The sequence below is a fragment of the Myiozetetes cayanensis genome, unplaced genomic scaffold (genome assembly GCF_022539395.1).
Source record: "Myiozetetes cayanensis isolate MyiCay16 unplaced genomic scaffold, myiCay2020 scf1, whole genome shotgun sequence".
Classification (NCBI taxonomy): Eukaryota; Metazoa; Chordata; class Aves; order Passeriformes; family Tyrannidae; genus Myiozetetes; species Myiozetetes cayanensis.
The window spans coordinates 101,797,359-101,815,170 of NW_026086604.1; the positions used below are offsets into that span (position 1 = coordinate 101,797,359).

The following is a 17,812-nucleotide window of genomic DNA, read 5'->3' on the forward strand; positions in this document are numbered from 1 at the left end:
GTTACTGAATATTTACATTATACATTATAAACTACAAGGACTTTTGCCCTGATTCATGCTGTAAATATGTGATGTAAGCATATTGGTTTTATCAAACGCTTCAAGTTAGGCTTGCTTGCTTGCTGGTTTAGGAAATCTGAACATAAAAATAATACTCTGTAAGTGGCATTCATTTATGCTGCTGATATTTAGTGTGAATGGGAGTGTTTTAGCCTCAGTGCTTAAACAGAGTGGTTTTCTAGTCATTCAGCACTGCAGTCTCAGGCTTTTAGGAGTCACCTCAAACCTGCTTTTGGGGGCTGCAAGTTAAGCCATTTTTTTCTATTCCTGAAAAAAAACCAGTTTGGGAATTGAGCTGTTGCACCATGTGATCTGCTGCAAGGTCACCAGGCTACATCATTTTCTTGAAATTAGTTGTGATCAGAATGTTGAAAGCACTTCTGAAAACTTGCCCAGGATCTCTCAGACTGCTGGGAAAATTGCTTGTGTAGATGTGACGTGCAGCTTTCTCTCAGCCTTAAAGTAGAGCCTGTTTTAATATTTTCAGCATTCATTGGCAAAACAAATTGGTTTTAAGGCTTCTTTCTAAATGTATGATGGTGAAGAGAGATGTTCCCTGGGCTTAAGTGTGTTTCAGATGAGTTTGGTGCAGGCTGATACATGCAGAAGTTGGATTAATCTGTGTGCAGACAAGTTTGCTTTAGTGCACAGGCTACAAGTTCCATGGGTTTGGAGTGCAGGGGGAAGGCTTAAACATTAGAGGGCAAGAAGAAGACATTTCACTAAGTCAGATGAAGGCTGAAATGTTGATGTTTGAGAGAGAGGTGGTGTATTGCTTGTTAATTAATTAATTAATTAATTAAAACAGGTTTTTTTTTCCTCCTTTGGAGGTGATCAAATACTTGAAGGGATTCAGCTCACAATTTCCTCTTGGAAGCGGTGCTATCCCATATTACTATATGTGGATGACTTTATGTCTATGCTGTTTTATTTCATCTCTTGTTTTTCTGTTTGTGTTTTGTTTGTTGTAGAATTGCCATGAGCTGGAGAAGATGGACTTGGAAGAGTGTGTTTTGGTGAGATTTAATATGAGAAGGAATATTGAACGTCCAGTGTAAGGACGCAGTACAATAGCACTATAAGTTAGATGTGCTTTGATTTTTATTATTAGTGCTGTGTTTATGGTAGGAAATAAAAATTGTTATTGGGAAATTCTATAGAGGGAAATACTTGGAGAGTAACAGGTGAGGGGGTGTTTTCCAGAAACAACAGAGCTTTCATCTGGTAGACAGAGACATCTTATTTGAGGGTAGACTCTCCTGCTGTCTGCTGCTGATGGCTGTTTGGTTTCTTTTATTTCTAGATAACTGACAGCACATTGATACAACTTTCCATACATTGCCCTAAGCTGCAAGCCTTGGTAAGTGTGACTCTTTTCTGTGACCTTTGATACATCTTCCCCGCCAAACCACACACGCAGGCAGCTCCTGCAACACAAACCCGGGCTGTCCCCTCTGTATCTGGAAAACATTCCTGACGTACAAAGATACTGTGCAAAACATGTGCAAGTTTCGAAAGCATTCTAAGAGCAGCATATTACTCCTAAAATATTTACATGTGTCGTGGGGTTAAAAAAAATGTTACCAGGTGAGCAATAACCAGAAAGCTTATGTTTTATGGTTAACATCTTTCATATTTGACTACTTACAGACTTGATTCAACTTACAGTACTTAGATCCTTTATAGACACTTTCAAGTGTTCAGTAATGATTTTCTTAGGGAACATGACACTTCACATCAAATATTGAATAAACAAAACCACCCAGAGAAGATAATGCAATCACTCTGTAAATCAGCTTTGCATGCAAGAATTTTTTTCCCAAGGACTCCATTTACATAACAAATTATGGAAGGTTTTTTTGAACTTGACTTTTGAACATAATTGGAGAGGATTGAGGTGCCTTCAGTGGGGTTCTCCGCTCACTGTATTTTCAAAGAACTGTTTTCTAGGGAGTGGTGGCTTAGACCTTTCAGATCATCAAAACCAATTTGAGGCGACATAAATTTCTGTTCTTTAGTCAAGGTACTCCAAAGTTACCCAATTGCCCTTACAGTAGGAGCTCCTGTATTTAGGGCCACTTGTCCCATAAGTGTAGATTTGTTATGTATTACTTAGATCTACATGAGAGAACAAGTACCTGTATAATCTGTTCTTAGATGGGATTAAAGGAGGGTTTGCTGCTTCCTTAATTAAATTGTGTTATGATTAGTGTTACTCACTCAGGGTTACTAAGGTAGCAACATGAGGAAAAATGTCTTTTAAAAAGGAGCTTGTTCTTTATTTTTTATTATTGTTGTTGTTCTTTATTTTTGCTTAATAATTGTCTGTCCTCATTTCTGAACCATCATTCGTGATGTTAAACCAAGTGAGTTGTCAGAAGATGTGGACCATTCATATGGTACATGTTCTGTTCTTCTGTAAGGGACATGTTTTTGTACTATAATCCCAGTGGTAACCAGTTTTTGCAAGAAATCTTTGGTACCAGTAATGCCAGTGCTTCAACAGAGATGCCATAAAACCTCATAGTTTCCAAGTACTTTTTTCTGAACCTGCTCCTGTTTGCTGGCCTCCGTTTGTTAACCCACAGGCAGGGAAGTGTGGCCTTGGTAAAATATCATACCTTTTCTAAGGGAACCAGAAAACTTAGTGGTTTTGTTGATCTGTGTATCCTGTGGGTAGGAAGGATATATGCTCAGATTGGCCATGAACAGCAATGGCTGAGAATTGCTGGGAAAGAAAATACAAGCCTAGCAGGTGACAAATACACTGCACAAACTAATCTTGATGCTTCAAATGTGAAATCACATACTGATGTTGGTCCTATAAACCCTTATGTAGTTGTGCTTTAGCATATATTTAGGTGTATTTGCAGTAAATACTTTGGAGTTGCAAAGATCAACTTTGAATTTGTTTTTTGATGTTTGGAGACTCAGCAGATGGTGGAAACAGTCAAAAGAACTGTTAGACCAATTGTAGCCAACTACTAATCTTCATCAGTATCAGAGTACTCAAGTGCTTTATTACTTATTGTACTTAAAAAGTCATTTCTAGTGAAAGTGTTAAATAATTGTACATCGTTGAAATTATTAGAGAATCTGTGAAATACTTGTGATATTCCTGGAGATGAGAAGACAGTTGAATTCTTCATTTAAGTTGATCACACTGTTTCTTACTCTCACAGCATGTTATGCCATATTTGATTTATACACAGCGCTCGGTATGTATAAACAAAAAAAAAAGAAATTAATTTGACCATATCTTTTTGTTCTTAAGATTTCAAGCAACTGTCTTTGTAAAATTCCACATAATTAACATTTCCTAGCAGGCTTATGAAGTCAGAAAAATCATGTAGTTTAATATGAAGTTTGTATCATTTGGCGTATTTGTTTTACAAAGTTCTACGAACTCGGCCGTACATCCTGTATTGTTCTTTCAGTACCGAATACCGTGTCTCAGGAAAGCTGATTTTATAAGCTGCTTACTTCCTGGGATGGAATACTCTTAATTAGCCAGCGACCGATGCAGTAGCCAACAGCTCCACAGAACCTCCTGTCCTTCCCTGAAGCAGCAGATCTGTTACAAACGTTGTTTAACCCTGCGGCTCCTGATTGTTCCCAGGCTGTGAGCCAAACCAAGGGCTCGGGGCACGTACACAGAGAAAGCAGGTACAGGAGAGAGTATGGTTGGTAGTGCTCAGGCTTCCCTGTCAGGATGAAATAGAGGATAGATGCGTTGTAACGAGGGTCAGGAAAGCTTTTGTGTTAGAGTCTGATGATTTTGCAGGAGGTACTTTTGAGCGCTGCTGTTTGCTTGCTCTGAGTTGAAAAGTGCTTTTGGATTGCTGCAAGTGTTTCTTCAGCAGTTGCTGTCTGAAGAAAACAACTTGGGGCAAGGAAACGCTACTTCAGAACCAGACACCATTAGACTTAGATACAAGTAGGGGCAGAACACAGGGCTGAGCATAAAGAAAGGCATTAGCTCAGAGCCCAGGGCAAGAGTAGAGTTCACAGATCTTGCATGTTTCTACTGGGGAAGACTTGAGAGCGTTCATTTCATTGGTGACAAAGAGTGGTTTTTTTAAGCCTCCTCTGAGAAATGCCTGTTTCCTGCTGTTGTCATCATCCGTGCTTCTCCAAAAGTCATGAATTCCCTAAAGGAACAAGGAAAATACTTTATGCTGCCTGAGATGCAGCAACGTTTTCCATGTTCTTGAAATTCAAGGGATTAAGAAAATACTCTGAAGAGGAGCAGATTTTTTTGGTTTATTATGCTGACTGTTGCAGAAAAGACTGGTCCTGCAGCAGTTTGTTGCTCCTTGTATGTACAGCCTGAGGTGCTAAGTGCTCACAGCTTGTTTTTTTTACTCTTCTGGATTTCAGCTGTGTACTATTTGTAACTGTTTAAGCACTGGAACAAAGGAGATTCAAGAGTACTTCTGATGTCCAGAGGCTGGATTAATTCAGGACTGAGTGATGTTAATTGCTTGCCTCTCTGTTTCAGAGCTTATCTCACTGTGAACTGATCACTGATGATGGGATCCTTCACCTGAGCAACAGTACGTGTGGTCACGAGAGGCTGCAGGTACTGGAGCTTGACAACTGTCTTCTCATCACTGATGTGACTCTGGAACACCTGGAGAACTGCCACAACTTGGAGAGAATTGAGCTGTACGACTGTCAGCAAGTCACGCGAGCTGGAATCAAACGAATCAGAGTACGTGTTTACTGACGTGTTCCCATGGGAATGCCAGAGCTGTTGATACTCTTGAGATGGTGTGAGTTCTACAGGTATCTCGAGCGAGGAAGGCTGGACACAGTCTGACTGTCATTCCATTAGGTCCCCACCTCTAGGGACTGTACTTAACTTTCCTGTATGAGCAGCAATAATTGTCAGTTTCTGAGCCATGACACTTTTGCTGTTGGAATGAAGGTTATCTTCTGCTTTCCATATTTTTTCAAATAGAGGCCTCTCTGCTTTTAGAATAAATATAAAATATGCATTAATACACAGAGCCAATAGTAACATATCTGCATGGATATTTCAGTGGATGGGTTGTGGGGCCCTTAGGTCCTGGAATCCAGCCCCAAACCTTTTCTCTGTGTACCTTGCCCATTAGGTCAGGGACTGCTTACCTTGTGGGGGCAGTGTTTTAGCCTTGCTGTTAAAACTTGTCTGCAGCTTCATATCCCAAATTTGTGTCCAAAAACTTTTGCAATTGGAAAACTCATTCCCACTAGTGAGTCAAATTGAGCGCAGATGCCCAATTCTATTTCACACCATTTTCCAGGATGAAAACAGCAGAACTATAGGAAACAAGGTACAGACAAGTCCTCTTTAAGTAGCCAGGGATCCACCCCTCTCTCCCCTGCAGGAAAACATGTGCCTCTCCTGATGGAGAGCTGCCTGGGCTGATCAGTGCTTTGTTGGGAAACCAATGGTCGCCCTGTGCAAGTTGACTGCCCAGATGTCAGTGTGCCTTAGCTGGATGGGACATGAGGAATTACAAGACAGGAGGAGACTGCTTGGCTACTATCCAGTGTATAGATGTTTTCTTCTTAGCTAACCAACCCACCTTCATGAGAGAGAGTACTTGTTGGCAGCAGTTGAGGTGCACTGCTGCTCTTCACTTTTCTTTTAGTTATGTTTCTTTCTCTGCCATTACAATGCAGACTTTTCACCCACAGGCTCATCTACCTCACGTGAAAGTTCATGCTTACTTTGCTCCAGTAACTCCCCCTCCCTCGGTCGGAGGGAGCGGACAGCGCCTCTGCAGATGCTGTATTATTCTTTGACAGTAAGTGCAACCACACGGAAAATTCTGTTGTTGAAGAAAAGGACTGCAAGTCAGCGGAAGGAGGTGGTTTCCTGACAGTCCTGATGGTGGTGTTTGGTCATCCAGTTTTGTGAAAAGAAAAGCGTTTTGGTTTTTTTTTTTTTCCAGGTAAAAATCTTAACGTAATGTGCAGCTGTGGATTAAGTTGGTGATGCTTTGGTTTGTATTAGTAACTCCTTCCTTCTGTTGGCATGAGAACTGCAGTACCGTGTAAAACGTGTGGGCATTGCAGCATAGCAGCCACTTGGTGAAAGGTTGGAAAACTTGGAACTTAAAAAACATGGAAGTTAATTTGCATTTGTAAGCGCTACTCCGTGTGAAGTTCTAACTTAATGTGGGGCTGGAGTCAGTCACACCAAGGAACTGAACCTGCTGTTCTGTAACATACATGACAGATTAAGTATCAGGTGTGTAAGGACAAATCAGCTTTAGCAGATGTTGACCAAAAAAATGCAAAGTAATCATAAGCTCTTACAGTGAAACAGCAGCTTATTCTTTTTCATGATTCAGCTTCATATTTAAATACATAACAGGACATAATAGGTAATGTCAAAAGGTAAGATAGTACCTCAAGATAACTATATAAATAGAAGTACTTCCCAAGTTTTTGGACTTGGTTCAGTTGAACTATGCTCGTACAAAGCTTGCCCGTCACCAAACGCACGTTTATGCCCGATACCATCGGCCTTTAACAGGGGTAAGAAATCCACTGTGGTAGAGCTTGTGCACTCTACTGTAACTGGCTGCCACAACCATACATGGTGCTGACTGTAACGCCATTCCTGTGTGTCCTCAGTTACCTCTGCGGGTTGTAGGGAAAGGATGCAGCGGTTCTAGGAAGAGGGGTGTATTATCCACGCTGTTCTACAGGGGAAGAACGGAAACCAGGTTCAGCTACAGGAAATACGATGGAGCAAGGAATCCAAGCTGTTTGTCCCATCTGTTTTAGGGACAAGCATAGGACAAATCACTCTGTAGGCAGGAATTGAACCAAACCAAACCTGTGGTTTTCAAATGTAGGAAACCCAACTCTTCATGGTTGGGGTAAGAAGCTGTCAACTTCTGAACGATAATAATAATGATGAAATCTGTGTATTAACTCTTAAGGCCATGCTTTCATCCTTAGTTTTTCAGTGCTAGAGGATTAGATAAACTTTTTTATATTAAGCAACCTAATTATCTGAGAGAAACTACTTGACAGTTCGGAAAGCTTTTTTTGTGTAAGTTTGATTGTGTGTGTGTACGTTTTAAGAGTTCAGGGGCTGTGTTTACTGAAAATTAAAATGCAGTGGGAAAAGCTACTACTGGATAGTAATGCAATTCCTCCCCCCTTGCCAAATTTTAAGCTACTTCTAAAAAGGAGTGTGAACATGAGACTTTTATGGATAGCAACAGGCGGGATGCATTCATGATTCACAGAGGATGGGGGCAGTAAATTAAGACCTCAGCGTTGGGGTTAAATTATAGCTTAGAGTACAGTACATGGATTTCTTTACTACTCCAAAGTAAGCCAACCTGGGCTTCTTTTGCACAGTAGTGGAGTGCTGTTACAATCGTACCTAGAGTTCCATGAAGACACTGCTATTGTAATAAGAGTTTTAAGCAGATTTTATTTTCAACTGTACCAGGAAAGTCATTGGTACCAATATGTCAAGATGTGTTGCCTTTTGTTGGCTCATTTTTTTCTAAGACCATAATGAACCTTGTAAGTCCATTGCATTAAAGATGTACAAAAACAAATGGAACCTACTCTGATATAGGACACTTAAATAAACAATCAGCTGATGTCAAACTTGAATTCGTTGCAATTATTTCAAATCTACCCAATATTTGCTACTGAAAGCAGAAGATCTGTGTGGCTGTGCTGGGTGCAGGATACACTACAAAGCTACTTTACTTCCCTTTCTTGCCTTCACAAACCATTAGTGCCAGGGCAGGTCTTGCAGTTAATCTGAGTCTTAACAATGGAAATGTGTGTGAGGGGAAAAAAAGTAAAAAGAAAAGCACATTTACAAAATTATTGAAAAACATTTATTATACTTAAATTGAAATGTGTACATCTTATTAAAAAACAAAAGCAATTTGCTGGTGCCATAATTTAATTCCAATTTTGAGTGAGCTGGACAAACTACTGTACAACTTTCAAGATTTTTTAAAATTAGATATTTGGATACTTTCCAATCAAGGATTTTTCCACTTTTATAAAACATTTGGATTTGAATGTGGTGTGAACTAAAAAGACACAAGTGTCAGTTCAAGAAAATACTAGGACCAAACAATACCCAAAGATGAACAATTCGTAGGCAGAAATGTTTAAGTAAGTACATAAAACTTTACTTTCAGTGCAGGAAAAAAAAAAAAAAGGAAAAAACCCTCTAGGTTTGATGAATTTAAGTTTTCAAAATGCTACAGCTTTCAGAAGCTTTTCTGCTAAGCACTTGAGCCAGTTATGAAAGGGGAAATGGAAAAAATCAAAGTTGCTTTTTTACATGCTGTAGTAGTTGCTTACGCGGAACACTGCAGCATAAAAAGCAAAACTATTCCCAAGCTTTTAGCCAGAGATAAAGGTGGAACTTTCCAAAGGCACAAAATGACAGCTCTGAAACTGTCACCCAATACGTTTGGAAATATTCCCCTTTAAGTACCTAACCAGTTGAAACTTAATGTTACCCTAGGAAATGCTGTGCCATGACTTTACAAGAAATATTCAAAATACCGAAAAAGCACATCGCCTGTTTCAGAGAGAAGTGAGTATTTGGTCATATGGAAGAGGCACTGTAACAGGTGTACAGTATGGACTGGAGGGCGGAGAAAGGTCAACAGAAAAGGTAAGAAGATGTTTGTCCGTAATAGCAACTCCAGCAGGACATTCCCTGCTGGGAAGGAGACTTACAGGGTGTGTATTTAGTGTTTCTGAAGCAATTTATTCGATGCTGCTGAAAAGCTATGACAGCCCTGTGGTGCCAGTGGGTCATCCTCCCTCATCAGCATAATTCCACTATGTCAGAAAACCCCACCTCTCACTGCTGTATTTTTAAAACCCACAATTTTACAAGCAAAGAGTTAAACTGCAGCAGTGCTCCGCAGAGAACCTACGAAACTAAACATAAAGGATGCATAGGCAATTCTTTTCCATTAAACTCATTAAAGCAAAACACAATTACTTGGTACCCCATAGGATTTATATTAATCCCTCCAATAAGGTACTATTGATAATGCAGTTTGCTGCATGCATATATTGCATCTGTCTAGGGCTTCTTAAAAGCCCTCTTCTGGCATTTACACTTCTTACATACACTCTTATACACAATTTACACGGGAAGCTGTTTTGACAGCTTTACTCTCAAAGACCTGACAACCTGATCACTATCACCTTAACTACTCATCTCCACACAGATTAGCATGTGCTCTGCTAACATCAAAAAATAAAACCAGCGTAAGGTACAAGCACGTAATAGACAAACTGGCACAGAAAGGTAAATGCCCCAAAATAAGTTTACATTCATCTCCAACTGGATACAGATAATAGAAAAGCAACACTGCTCTGCTTCTATGAACTGTATCTACTGGCCATAATTTGCCTTATTTCAGTAAAGGGCAAGCACCTTTGCTTACATTGTCTTCCATGCCTGTACGTAAGCTGTCATGGCATTAAACCTCTCATGAGGACACTTAGCTATGGCAGTGATAAGAAAGTTCACCTATCAAACAGCTCATTAGAAAGGTCATTTTGTGTTTTCAATATGAAACATCTTATACAGTGAAGTTAGATCCTAAGGTTTTGGATGATCTTCATAATCTTTAGGCAGGACTTCATTCTGCGTTGGAGTATCAGTGTAGCAATTGTGTGACGTCACTTCAGAATTATATGGAAGCCTTCACCATTTTCAGCTGAAAAAAAGAATAAAGTGTCAATCTTTCTGAAACAGAATCGTAAAAATAAGAGCCAGTGCACCAAACCACCAACGTACGGACTTGGTTTTAAAAGGACAGCTCATCCACAGCAAAAACATAGCTTTTAAAAATGTTCTGCTTGTGCTACACAAAGATGGCGATGATTAATGATTTGTAATTGGATCTTCGAAGTCGGGACAGTTTCTGTAGGTAAAGTCTGCACAGAGTCAAACTTGTCCGCTGGTTACAGCCACTTGCTGGCACCTTTCACCAGAAACAAACTGGACTCCTAAGGAAGGGTGGGGTTCTGCACCAACCCACGGAAGATGATTATCGACTAGCAAGGAAAGAACAGAACATTGCACTCCGTTCTGCTGACTCTCATGACTCAGTTAACATTCAGTTTCTGAATTTCAGAGGTACTGCTGCCAGGATTTTAAATTATTTTGAAACATCACCATTCTCAACAATTATCAGCAGTAAGCACTGTCCAGTGATTGCTGACTGAGTTTTGTATGAGGTTCGTTACCAAATGCTGCTTTGGTGCTGAACTGAAAACCTTGGAGAAACGGTTGAGATGCTACACAGAGGCTGAAAGCTCTGACCAGGAGAGGAAGCACTCTGGTATTTTCTGCCACTGTGTGCACAGATTTTTCTTTTTTTTTTTTGCACTACAGAAAGCTCCTTGGTGAAATAAACAATTAAGTTTTAGAATGTCAGAAAAGACAACATACCTTTTATTGTGGTGAATAAGAAACAACTCTCATCTTGAAAGTTCTGAACCATCTGCAAAAAGAAAAAAAAAAAGTAGTTTCAAAACCCTCCTGAATAAGACCGATGCAAAAAAAAAAAAAATCTAAGTAATTACTGCAGCATCTATATACATGAACTATATAGACCTATACAGACCAGTTGCCTCTCTCATCATGGTCTCAATTTAGTCAGAAAGAGCGTCATTGAAAGAATCCTTCTACTTGTTTCCATGTAAAGGAAAACATACTCTAAAATGTCAGAAAATATTAGGCTGCATTATCAAACAGAAAAAAACAGTAATAAATAAGCAAGCATAAGAAAATCCTCCACTCTAATTCATAAATAAAATGCCAAGAAAATAAAAGTTCCATTACCTGATCACTAACAAGAATGTGGATGCCTGTAGGACCCTGTCTGTAAACCTGGTTGATCTGATGCAAAGGAATATTAAATGCCAAAGCAAGCTTGCGTGTGACTTCTGAGGCTGCCATCTCCTCTAAGTAGATTGCATGATAAACTACAAGAAAAAAAAGCATTTACATAAGCATGGTACTAATGGATAACAAGTAACCATATGAAAAAAAATCTGAATCTCTTTACACACCAGGCTTTTAAAAGTTTTAGAAACTAAAACATATAGTTTACTCTCCTCCCGTTTTCACTAAGAAGCATGAACTGCTCTGACTTTTCTTTCAAGGAAAAGTCATAAGCACAACTCTCTGACAAGGGTGAGGCTTCTGTTTGCTCTGAGACTGAAGGCGTTTTTTCCTCTATCCTGCACAAAAAGGCACAGTGACATCAAACAGACTTAACTGGATCTTTAGAGAGTCACCTAAAGATGGCTTTGGAAGTAGTTTTGGGCAGTCTCAAAAGAATCAGGTGATACCTATATTTGCCTTACGTGTCTATGCTGTTGCTTTAAACAGGGATATGGATTTCGGGTTTTTGGTAAGGAAAGCCTTTTGCAACTGTCTGAGTAAACTTCCTAGAGATCACCTCAGAGCTGAAGGGTGGCAGGGGAAAATACAGCACAGCACACAAACAGAACAGCAAGACAAAGCAGCTATTCAGTTTGGTGCTGTATTTACAGTTCTGTAGCTTTATTAAATAGTGTTTGAAACCCTGGGCAACTCCATGTTTGCACATTCTGTTGCCTCAAACCAAAGACTGAAGTTATCTGGGGGAAAATATGTTTTTGACAGCAGCAGTATTCTATTTACAGATCCTCCTCCACCTCAGTTCTTGCATGGAAAATACACAAACACCATTGCAGCAGCAGCCTGCACAAGTTTCAGCTGGGAAAGAGAGGTCTCTTCTCTCAAAGCCATGAGCAAGAAAATTATTTCAAAGAGCACCATTCTTTTGAGATTGACATGAATTTACAAACAATGTGTTCCCATCTGTGTTGAAACAACAGCTATGTTTCAGAAAAATAATACTAAAATCAAGAGCCCATACACTGCTTGGTTGTTTTGACTTGTCCAGGCTCTACGGTTTTGGACCAGCTGCACAGAAAATGACAGCAAACTCTTAACAGAAAATCTTGTTTTAGACTTTTAAGACAGGGAATGGTGTGCAGAGAGGCCGCTGTGCGCCGTACCGTATATTGCACCGTTGCTGCTCTCACCATTGCCTGCATCTTGTCTTTCCAGTTGTATGCTCCGTAGTGGCTCCTGACACACGTAGATTGTTAAACGGGGCCTAACAGACCTGCAGTTCAAGGAAATCACATGTCAGAGAGAAGGCTATGTGCCCAGGAAATACAGAATCTGATAGATTTGTTAGGTTAACAGTACACGTGACATGTTCTCTTTCACTGACCCCCCAAAGTTAAATTAATATAAAGGTAACTGGTCTCTCAGATGCTTCTGCATTTGAACAACGTTTCAATCAATCAAGAGTTCATCAGGACACTTTGTTGGAATTCTGGAATACAGCTACTGAGCAACAACAACAATTCTTCTAAAAAGGCCAACAGCATCAAGTACCCATTTCAGACGGAATCAGCCACATCACTTGGGATGCTCTCTGTGTTAGCACTCAATGCCTGGAACCTCAAAAAGCCTAAGGTTGTTCTAAGCATCCCTGAATGACAAGTTTTGTGTCTTGGCAACAAATCCACCTGTATCAGGAAAACAGGAGGGCCCACCTGCATCTCTCCTGGCTCTGCCCTGGAGGTGTACATAATAGGTAATTTTTACGTGTCCTGCTGCCAATTCCCGAGGCAGCTCACACAGGCATCAAGGTCCATCCTGATACTAACTTCCCAAATCTCCCAATTCTGGAATTCCCTGTCTGTAGGAAATGACAGAACACCCAACAACCTCACCATCAGCATATTACCTGGATTTCAGTGCATTATACAGCCGAATTCCGTCGGCTGGACCACAGATTTGTACCAGATCTTCTCTTGTCAGCTTTAATAAATCAGCACCTGGAGAAATACATGAGGATTTAATGATTATTTTAGCATATGAATGCTTTTTAAAATAAATTCTATGTTCATTGTAACCAATAACAACAAAGTTCACCATGATAAAAATGGAATCCAGCAAACAGGAGTAAGTAAAATTAAGATTAGCATCTAGTGAGCGATAAATAATATCGGCCTGTTTTCCAGAGGTAGTTAAGTTACACTTTACAGCGTTCACATCTTTGAAACAGTACGAGTCTGCAAGGCATGCAATTTCTGTAGAGACAGTCAACTGTTCTATACACAAACAATGGTTTTTGTTGGCACCCAGGTTAGGGTGTTTTGAACAAATGCAAAATACAGAGCAAAGATATTCGATGGCTTTTCACTCAGTGAATTATCCCAGGCACTCAACTCATTCCTCATGTCCTCCGTGCACTTCAGTTGTAACAATGCACTCATGTAATGCTGCTACAGGCTGGCATAACTAAAGCAGTACATCAGCAACTTGGGGCGAGTCCAGGCTGTGGGATACTTCCATCCAGAATCAGCTTTGGTTTTTGGTTTGTTTGTTTTTTAAATGATGCTGGGAATAAGAGATCTGTGAAAACAACTGCTTCCCTGAAGATTTACTTTAGAAAAAGAAGCCTTAATCAGAGATACTAAGCAGATCTAAACACAAAATGGAAGGATTCTTCCATTTGAAGAATCAGCATAGGTGTCAACAAAGAAATCAACGACCTGAAAAATCAGTCCCTGTAATAGATGAGTGGGAAAACAGGAAAAAAAAAATCTTTATTTGTGAAAATACTCCACAAACTATCTAGGAATGCACAGGTAAAAGCCAGCAAAAATAATTTATCATGGTCCTTAAATACTGTAATAAAAAAATGCCCACACCTGAAGTAGTGTAATAAAACCCAAATACACCACACCTCTTGCTTCAAAGAAAAACCAGCCAGCTAGTATTTGACTTTTATAACGATACTAATGAAAAAGAAGAAAAGTTTTCCAAGAGTCTTGGTCAGAAATTTGGTACTGAAGTTTACTGAAAAAGCTTCACAACCATAATACAAGAAGCACAGATCAACAGCTACCCAGCAGCAGAAGAATAAACCTTCCCTTGGCCAGGGAAGAAGTCTGGTACAAAGGGAATCCTGACTGCAGCACGAGCTAAGCTGAGAGGCAGAGAGTTGGCATCATTCATCATGTGTCACCACAGAAAACAGAAAATTAATTTTATTTATGGTGTGTAGTGTCATCCCACCCTTTGCACGATTACATTCAAGACTGAAGAAGCAAACAGTAAAACACAACCCCACACAGTGCAGTTATTGCCACATGTTGTGTCCAGAAACACAAGTGGAAACTGCATTGCTATTTAATAAGCAAATCAGTAAATAAATATGTATACCATATTGTTCTTAGAGAATTATTTTCCAACGCAGAACTTGCTCATTAACACCAAGAAAGTAAAAAAGTAAACTACAGATACCTGAGAAATTTGAAAAAAGCCTTGTATAGGTAGAGAACCTATTCTTGAGCAACCATTGCTGAGTTTCCTGGATTGTGGCTGAAGGATGAAGCTGCTGTAAGAAACAAGATTGGATATGATAATTTGGATACTAAAAACCCAAAAACCAACAGACCCCAAGCCATTAAAAAATCTCCCTCAGTTAAACACTTCCTCAGTACCTATTAGTATCAAGTATAAATCAAGTGTTCTAACACAACTTTACAAATATAGCCATGATCAGTATCAGAAAGCAAACACTCACATCTCCTGACCCTTGAGAGGTTCCATCTCCTTGATGATTTGGGGAGGAAGAATTGCTACAGATTAAAAAACAAAAAGAAAAGTATTACTAGAATTTTATAAACCAAAATATTGTTGAAAAATAACTTGAAATTCCCAAAACAATAAATATCACAGTTGAAAGACAAACACCACACAGATTGAAACTTGTTAAACTCAAGAGAAAGATCATCCCGCTTTAATATGGAAGTGATCTGGTTCCTATTTTGTATATCCTTTATATACTGGAGGAGTAGCTTTACCAACACTCTAGGGAGGTTACATGGCCACTTCACTGTCTTAAAAGGGTGGCTGAGGAAGAATTAGTAAAAACAAGGCAAAAAACAGTATACAGACCAGACAATACCACTGTAAATAACTTTTGGATCAAATGCAAATTTGGTTATAGTAGTTTAATTAATGACTCAATATAAAGTGTTACTAATGCAATTTTTGTTGAAATGCTTGTGAGGACAATTGGTGGGGTTTTTCTCTTACAAATTATATTAACCGTGTATGAGGGGAATGAACTGTTCTTAATGAAAAAAGCTAAAAAATAGTTTCCATAGGCAAGGACTAAATTAGAATATTTGCTATATGACAAAGGGCAAGAACTTGTTTTCAAAAACATATAGGAAGAAAGAAAAATGGTGATGCAGAAGTAACAACCTTATAATTGAACCAACTAATACCAGTGTCACACTGTAAAATGAATATATAGGTCAAAATTATCTTTCAACTCCCCATGGAACCAGAACAGAGTTGAATTTAGTCAGAACACACTTTTGAATAATCTTGATTTTAAAATGCTATCTTTAACTGGGGTACAGAATGGAAACCTACCTGTCTGGGACACTGTAGGTATTATGCTGAGCAGAGGTAAAAGTTGGAGCAGGAGTAGGACTGTTGTTTACAAATGTTGTAGGAGTATCAGGCCACGGTGAGCACTGAAGATAAAGAATTAAAACTTCAGTTTCTCTTGACAGTACAGTCTTTACTCTGATATACGGTTGTTTCATTTAAAGCCAGGATTTTATCCACAGCGTATTCTGATGTGCAATTCCAAATCAAGATTCCCTCTATCCCACACATTACATGCAGATATTCCAGGTAAAAATCAGTTCTGTTTTATCTTGTTCTTTCATGAAGACTCCTAGTTATACTGTCTTCTGTTTAAAAAGATTAGGGTATTATTTGTGAAGCTGACAAAAGACCTGTACAGATTATTCAGTTTAAAACAAAACCAACCAACCCCCAGCCATCTGCTGGAAAAAAACCTTCTTTCATCCTGCAAGGGATGAAAGGGCTGTTTAAACTGCAGGTGTCACAACATGACAATAGGTGCTCAGTAACAGTAAGTAAAGCTATGAAGCTAGATTATATCTTGTGGATAAAATGAATGTACTTGCCCTGACAGCAATTAAATGCAAATGGAATTTTCAGTAGAAATTCTGTTAAGTTCAAAATTTTTATTACTTTACTGCAGGACTAAAATATGTTTACTTACATGGACTGATTTCTCTGAACTGCTTGGTAAGCTAGAATTTTTTACACAAATTTAAGTCATCACAAGTATATGATAAACCAGCTGTCCAATTCTGTCAGTCTTTTTTGGGTATTTTTTTAAATCATGATGATTAAGCCCTTCAAAACAAGGCTACCTTTAGTGCTTCCGATAGTATTGAAAATCCAATATTTTAAAGAAGAACAAAAACCACATTTTGGTATGTTTGAAGATGTGATTAAAACAAGCAAGTAGCCCAAGATGAGGTAAGCTAAGACCATGCTTGTTAAAACAACAAAGATTTCTGATATACTTATCGTGCACCACCTAAATACCTTGTAAGGAATTTCCAGAGTTATACAATAGCCTTGTAGGGAGGAAGAGGAGGAGGGAGGAGAACAAGTATGACCTAACATCAGTGCAAACTTATTTCAACAATTTTGTGTTGAAAGACCTTTCTGCCATCCAGGGTAAACAGTAAACAAGTGCAACACCAACCAGCTGCCATCTTCTCTAAGAGACGCAACAACACTTCTGTGCTGGACTCCAGCCCTCACCTGACAGAGTTAAGATGGCAAGTTCCCCAGCACAGAATTAAAAAAAAAAAAAACTTAGTCTTGCATGCAAATAGCTTAAAAATTGGGACCATTCTTTATCTGTCTGAGATTTGATTCAAACAAGCATTTTTGCTACCCACTGCATACACAATCTCTGATTATTCAGTCAAAGCCACCCTTCAGCCTACAAACAGTGCCCCACCCACAAAGCACGCTCCTCTGTGACCTTGTAGGATGACATGTTCTTCCTCCTGTTCTGTATATTCCCATCTGTTGTTTCTCTTCTCAAGTTCATTTTTAATATTAATATCAAAGATGATGTATTACAACACACAGGTAGTTACAAGAGACCTTCATTCCCTAATTATGTGTTCCAAAGCCACAATTTGAAAATAAAAGCGCAACACGATAATGTTAACTTTGTTCTTCTGAAATAGTTGGAAAGAGCAATTTAAATTCTTTAATTTTCTGACATTCTTTTCCTATATTTTAATCTAAGATGTTTATGTGGACACACACATGCAAGCCCTACATCCTTAGCCACCACTCCCTTACAAGATTCTATTCACCATATATTTAAATTCAGAGTCAGCAAAGAATGCACTGGTGCCAGAGAATCTTTGGAGGCATTTCGCAAAGTTTCTGTCCTTCAAACCAGCTGAAGTTCTTCACAACAGAACTCTGGGTTTAAATCCAGGAAGAAGCAAATTTTAAGTATTTGAAGAAACAGAATGCCAACCCAAAGCAAGTAGCCTCTCTTCTCCAGTAAATACATTTTCCTACCTAGTCTCCTCTTCCAGCAAAAACATCACCAACTATCCACTGAGACTGAATCAGTTGGTTAAAAAGAAAAAAAAAAGTAGTAGTAAGTGATATACTACTGCAACATGTCTGTTGGTTCCATTCTCCTTTCTTCTGTCTTGCAGGTTGTGGAGGAAAAAACGAGTATCTGAGCACTGAGATACTTAATTCTGAAAGGTTCGAACAACAAAAACGTCTTCC

General features: G+C 39.0%; 2 protein-coding genes across 7 annotated transcripts in view; one reads left to right on the forward strand and one right to left on the reverse strand.

Moving 5' to 3' along the window:
- Positions 1–7,686, forward strand: part of FBXL2 (F-box and leucine rich repeat protein 2) — a 51,839-nt gene extending 44,153 nt beyond the window's left edge. For 2 of the 3 annotated variants that reach the window (XM_050332061.1, XM_050332078.1), the window contains 4 exons: positions 1,032–1,076; positions 1,364–1,420; positions 4,562–4,774; positions 5,746–7,686. In XM_050332061.1, the coding sequence (XP_050188018.1) occupies positions 1,032–1,076; positions 1,364–1,420; positions 4,562–4,774; positions 5,746–5,853 (423 nt within the window). In that variant the 3' untranslated portion in view covers positions 5,854–7,686. The remainder of the gene's footprint in view (positions 1–1,031; positions 1,077–1,363; positions 1,421–4,561; positions 4,775–5,745) is intronic. The other variant, XM_050332071.1, reaches the window with a different exon arrangement.
- Positions 7,687–7,902: 216 nt separating this feature from the next.
- UBP1 (upstream binding protein 1) overlaps positions 7,903–17,812 on the reverse strand; it is a 33,885-nt gene continuing 23,975 nt past the window's right edge. For 2 of the 4 annotated variants that reach the window (XM_050332019.1, XM_050332046.1), the window contains 8 exons: positions 15,593–15,696; positions 14,733–14,787; positions 14,450–14,543; positions 12,885–12,975; positions 12,142–12,251; positions 10,916–11,058; positions 10,523–10,574; positions 7,903–9,785 (listed from right to left, as the gene is read on the reverse strand). In XM_050332019.1, coding sequence (XP_050187976.1) covers positions 9,748–9,785; positions 10,523–10,574; positions 10,916–11,058; positions 12,142–12,251; positions 12,885–12,975; positions 14,450–14,543; positions 14,733–14,787; positions 15,593–15,696 — 687 coding nt within the window. In that variant the 3' untranslated portion in view covers positions 7,903–9,747. The remainder of the gene's footprint in view (positions 9,786–10,522; positions 10,575–10,915; positions 11,059–12,141; positions 12,252–12,884; positions 12,976–14,449; positions 14,544–14,732; positions 14,788–15,592; positions 15,697–17,812) is intronic. The other 2 variants (XM_050332036.1, XM_050332027.1) reach the window with 2 other exon arrangements.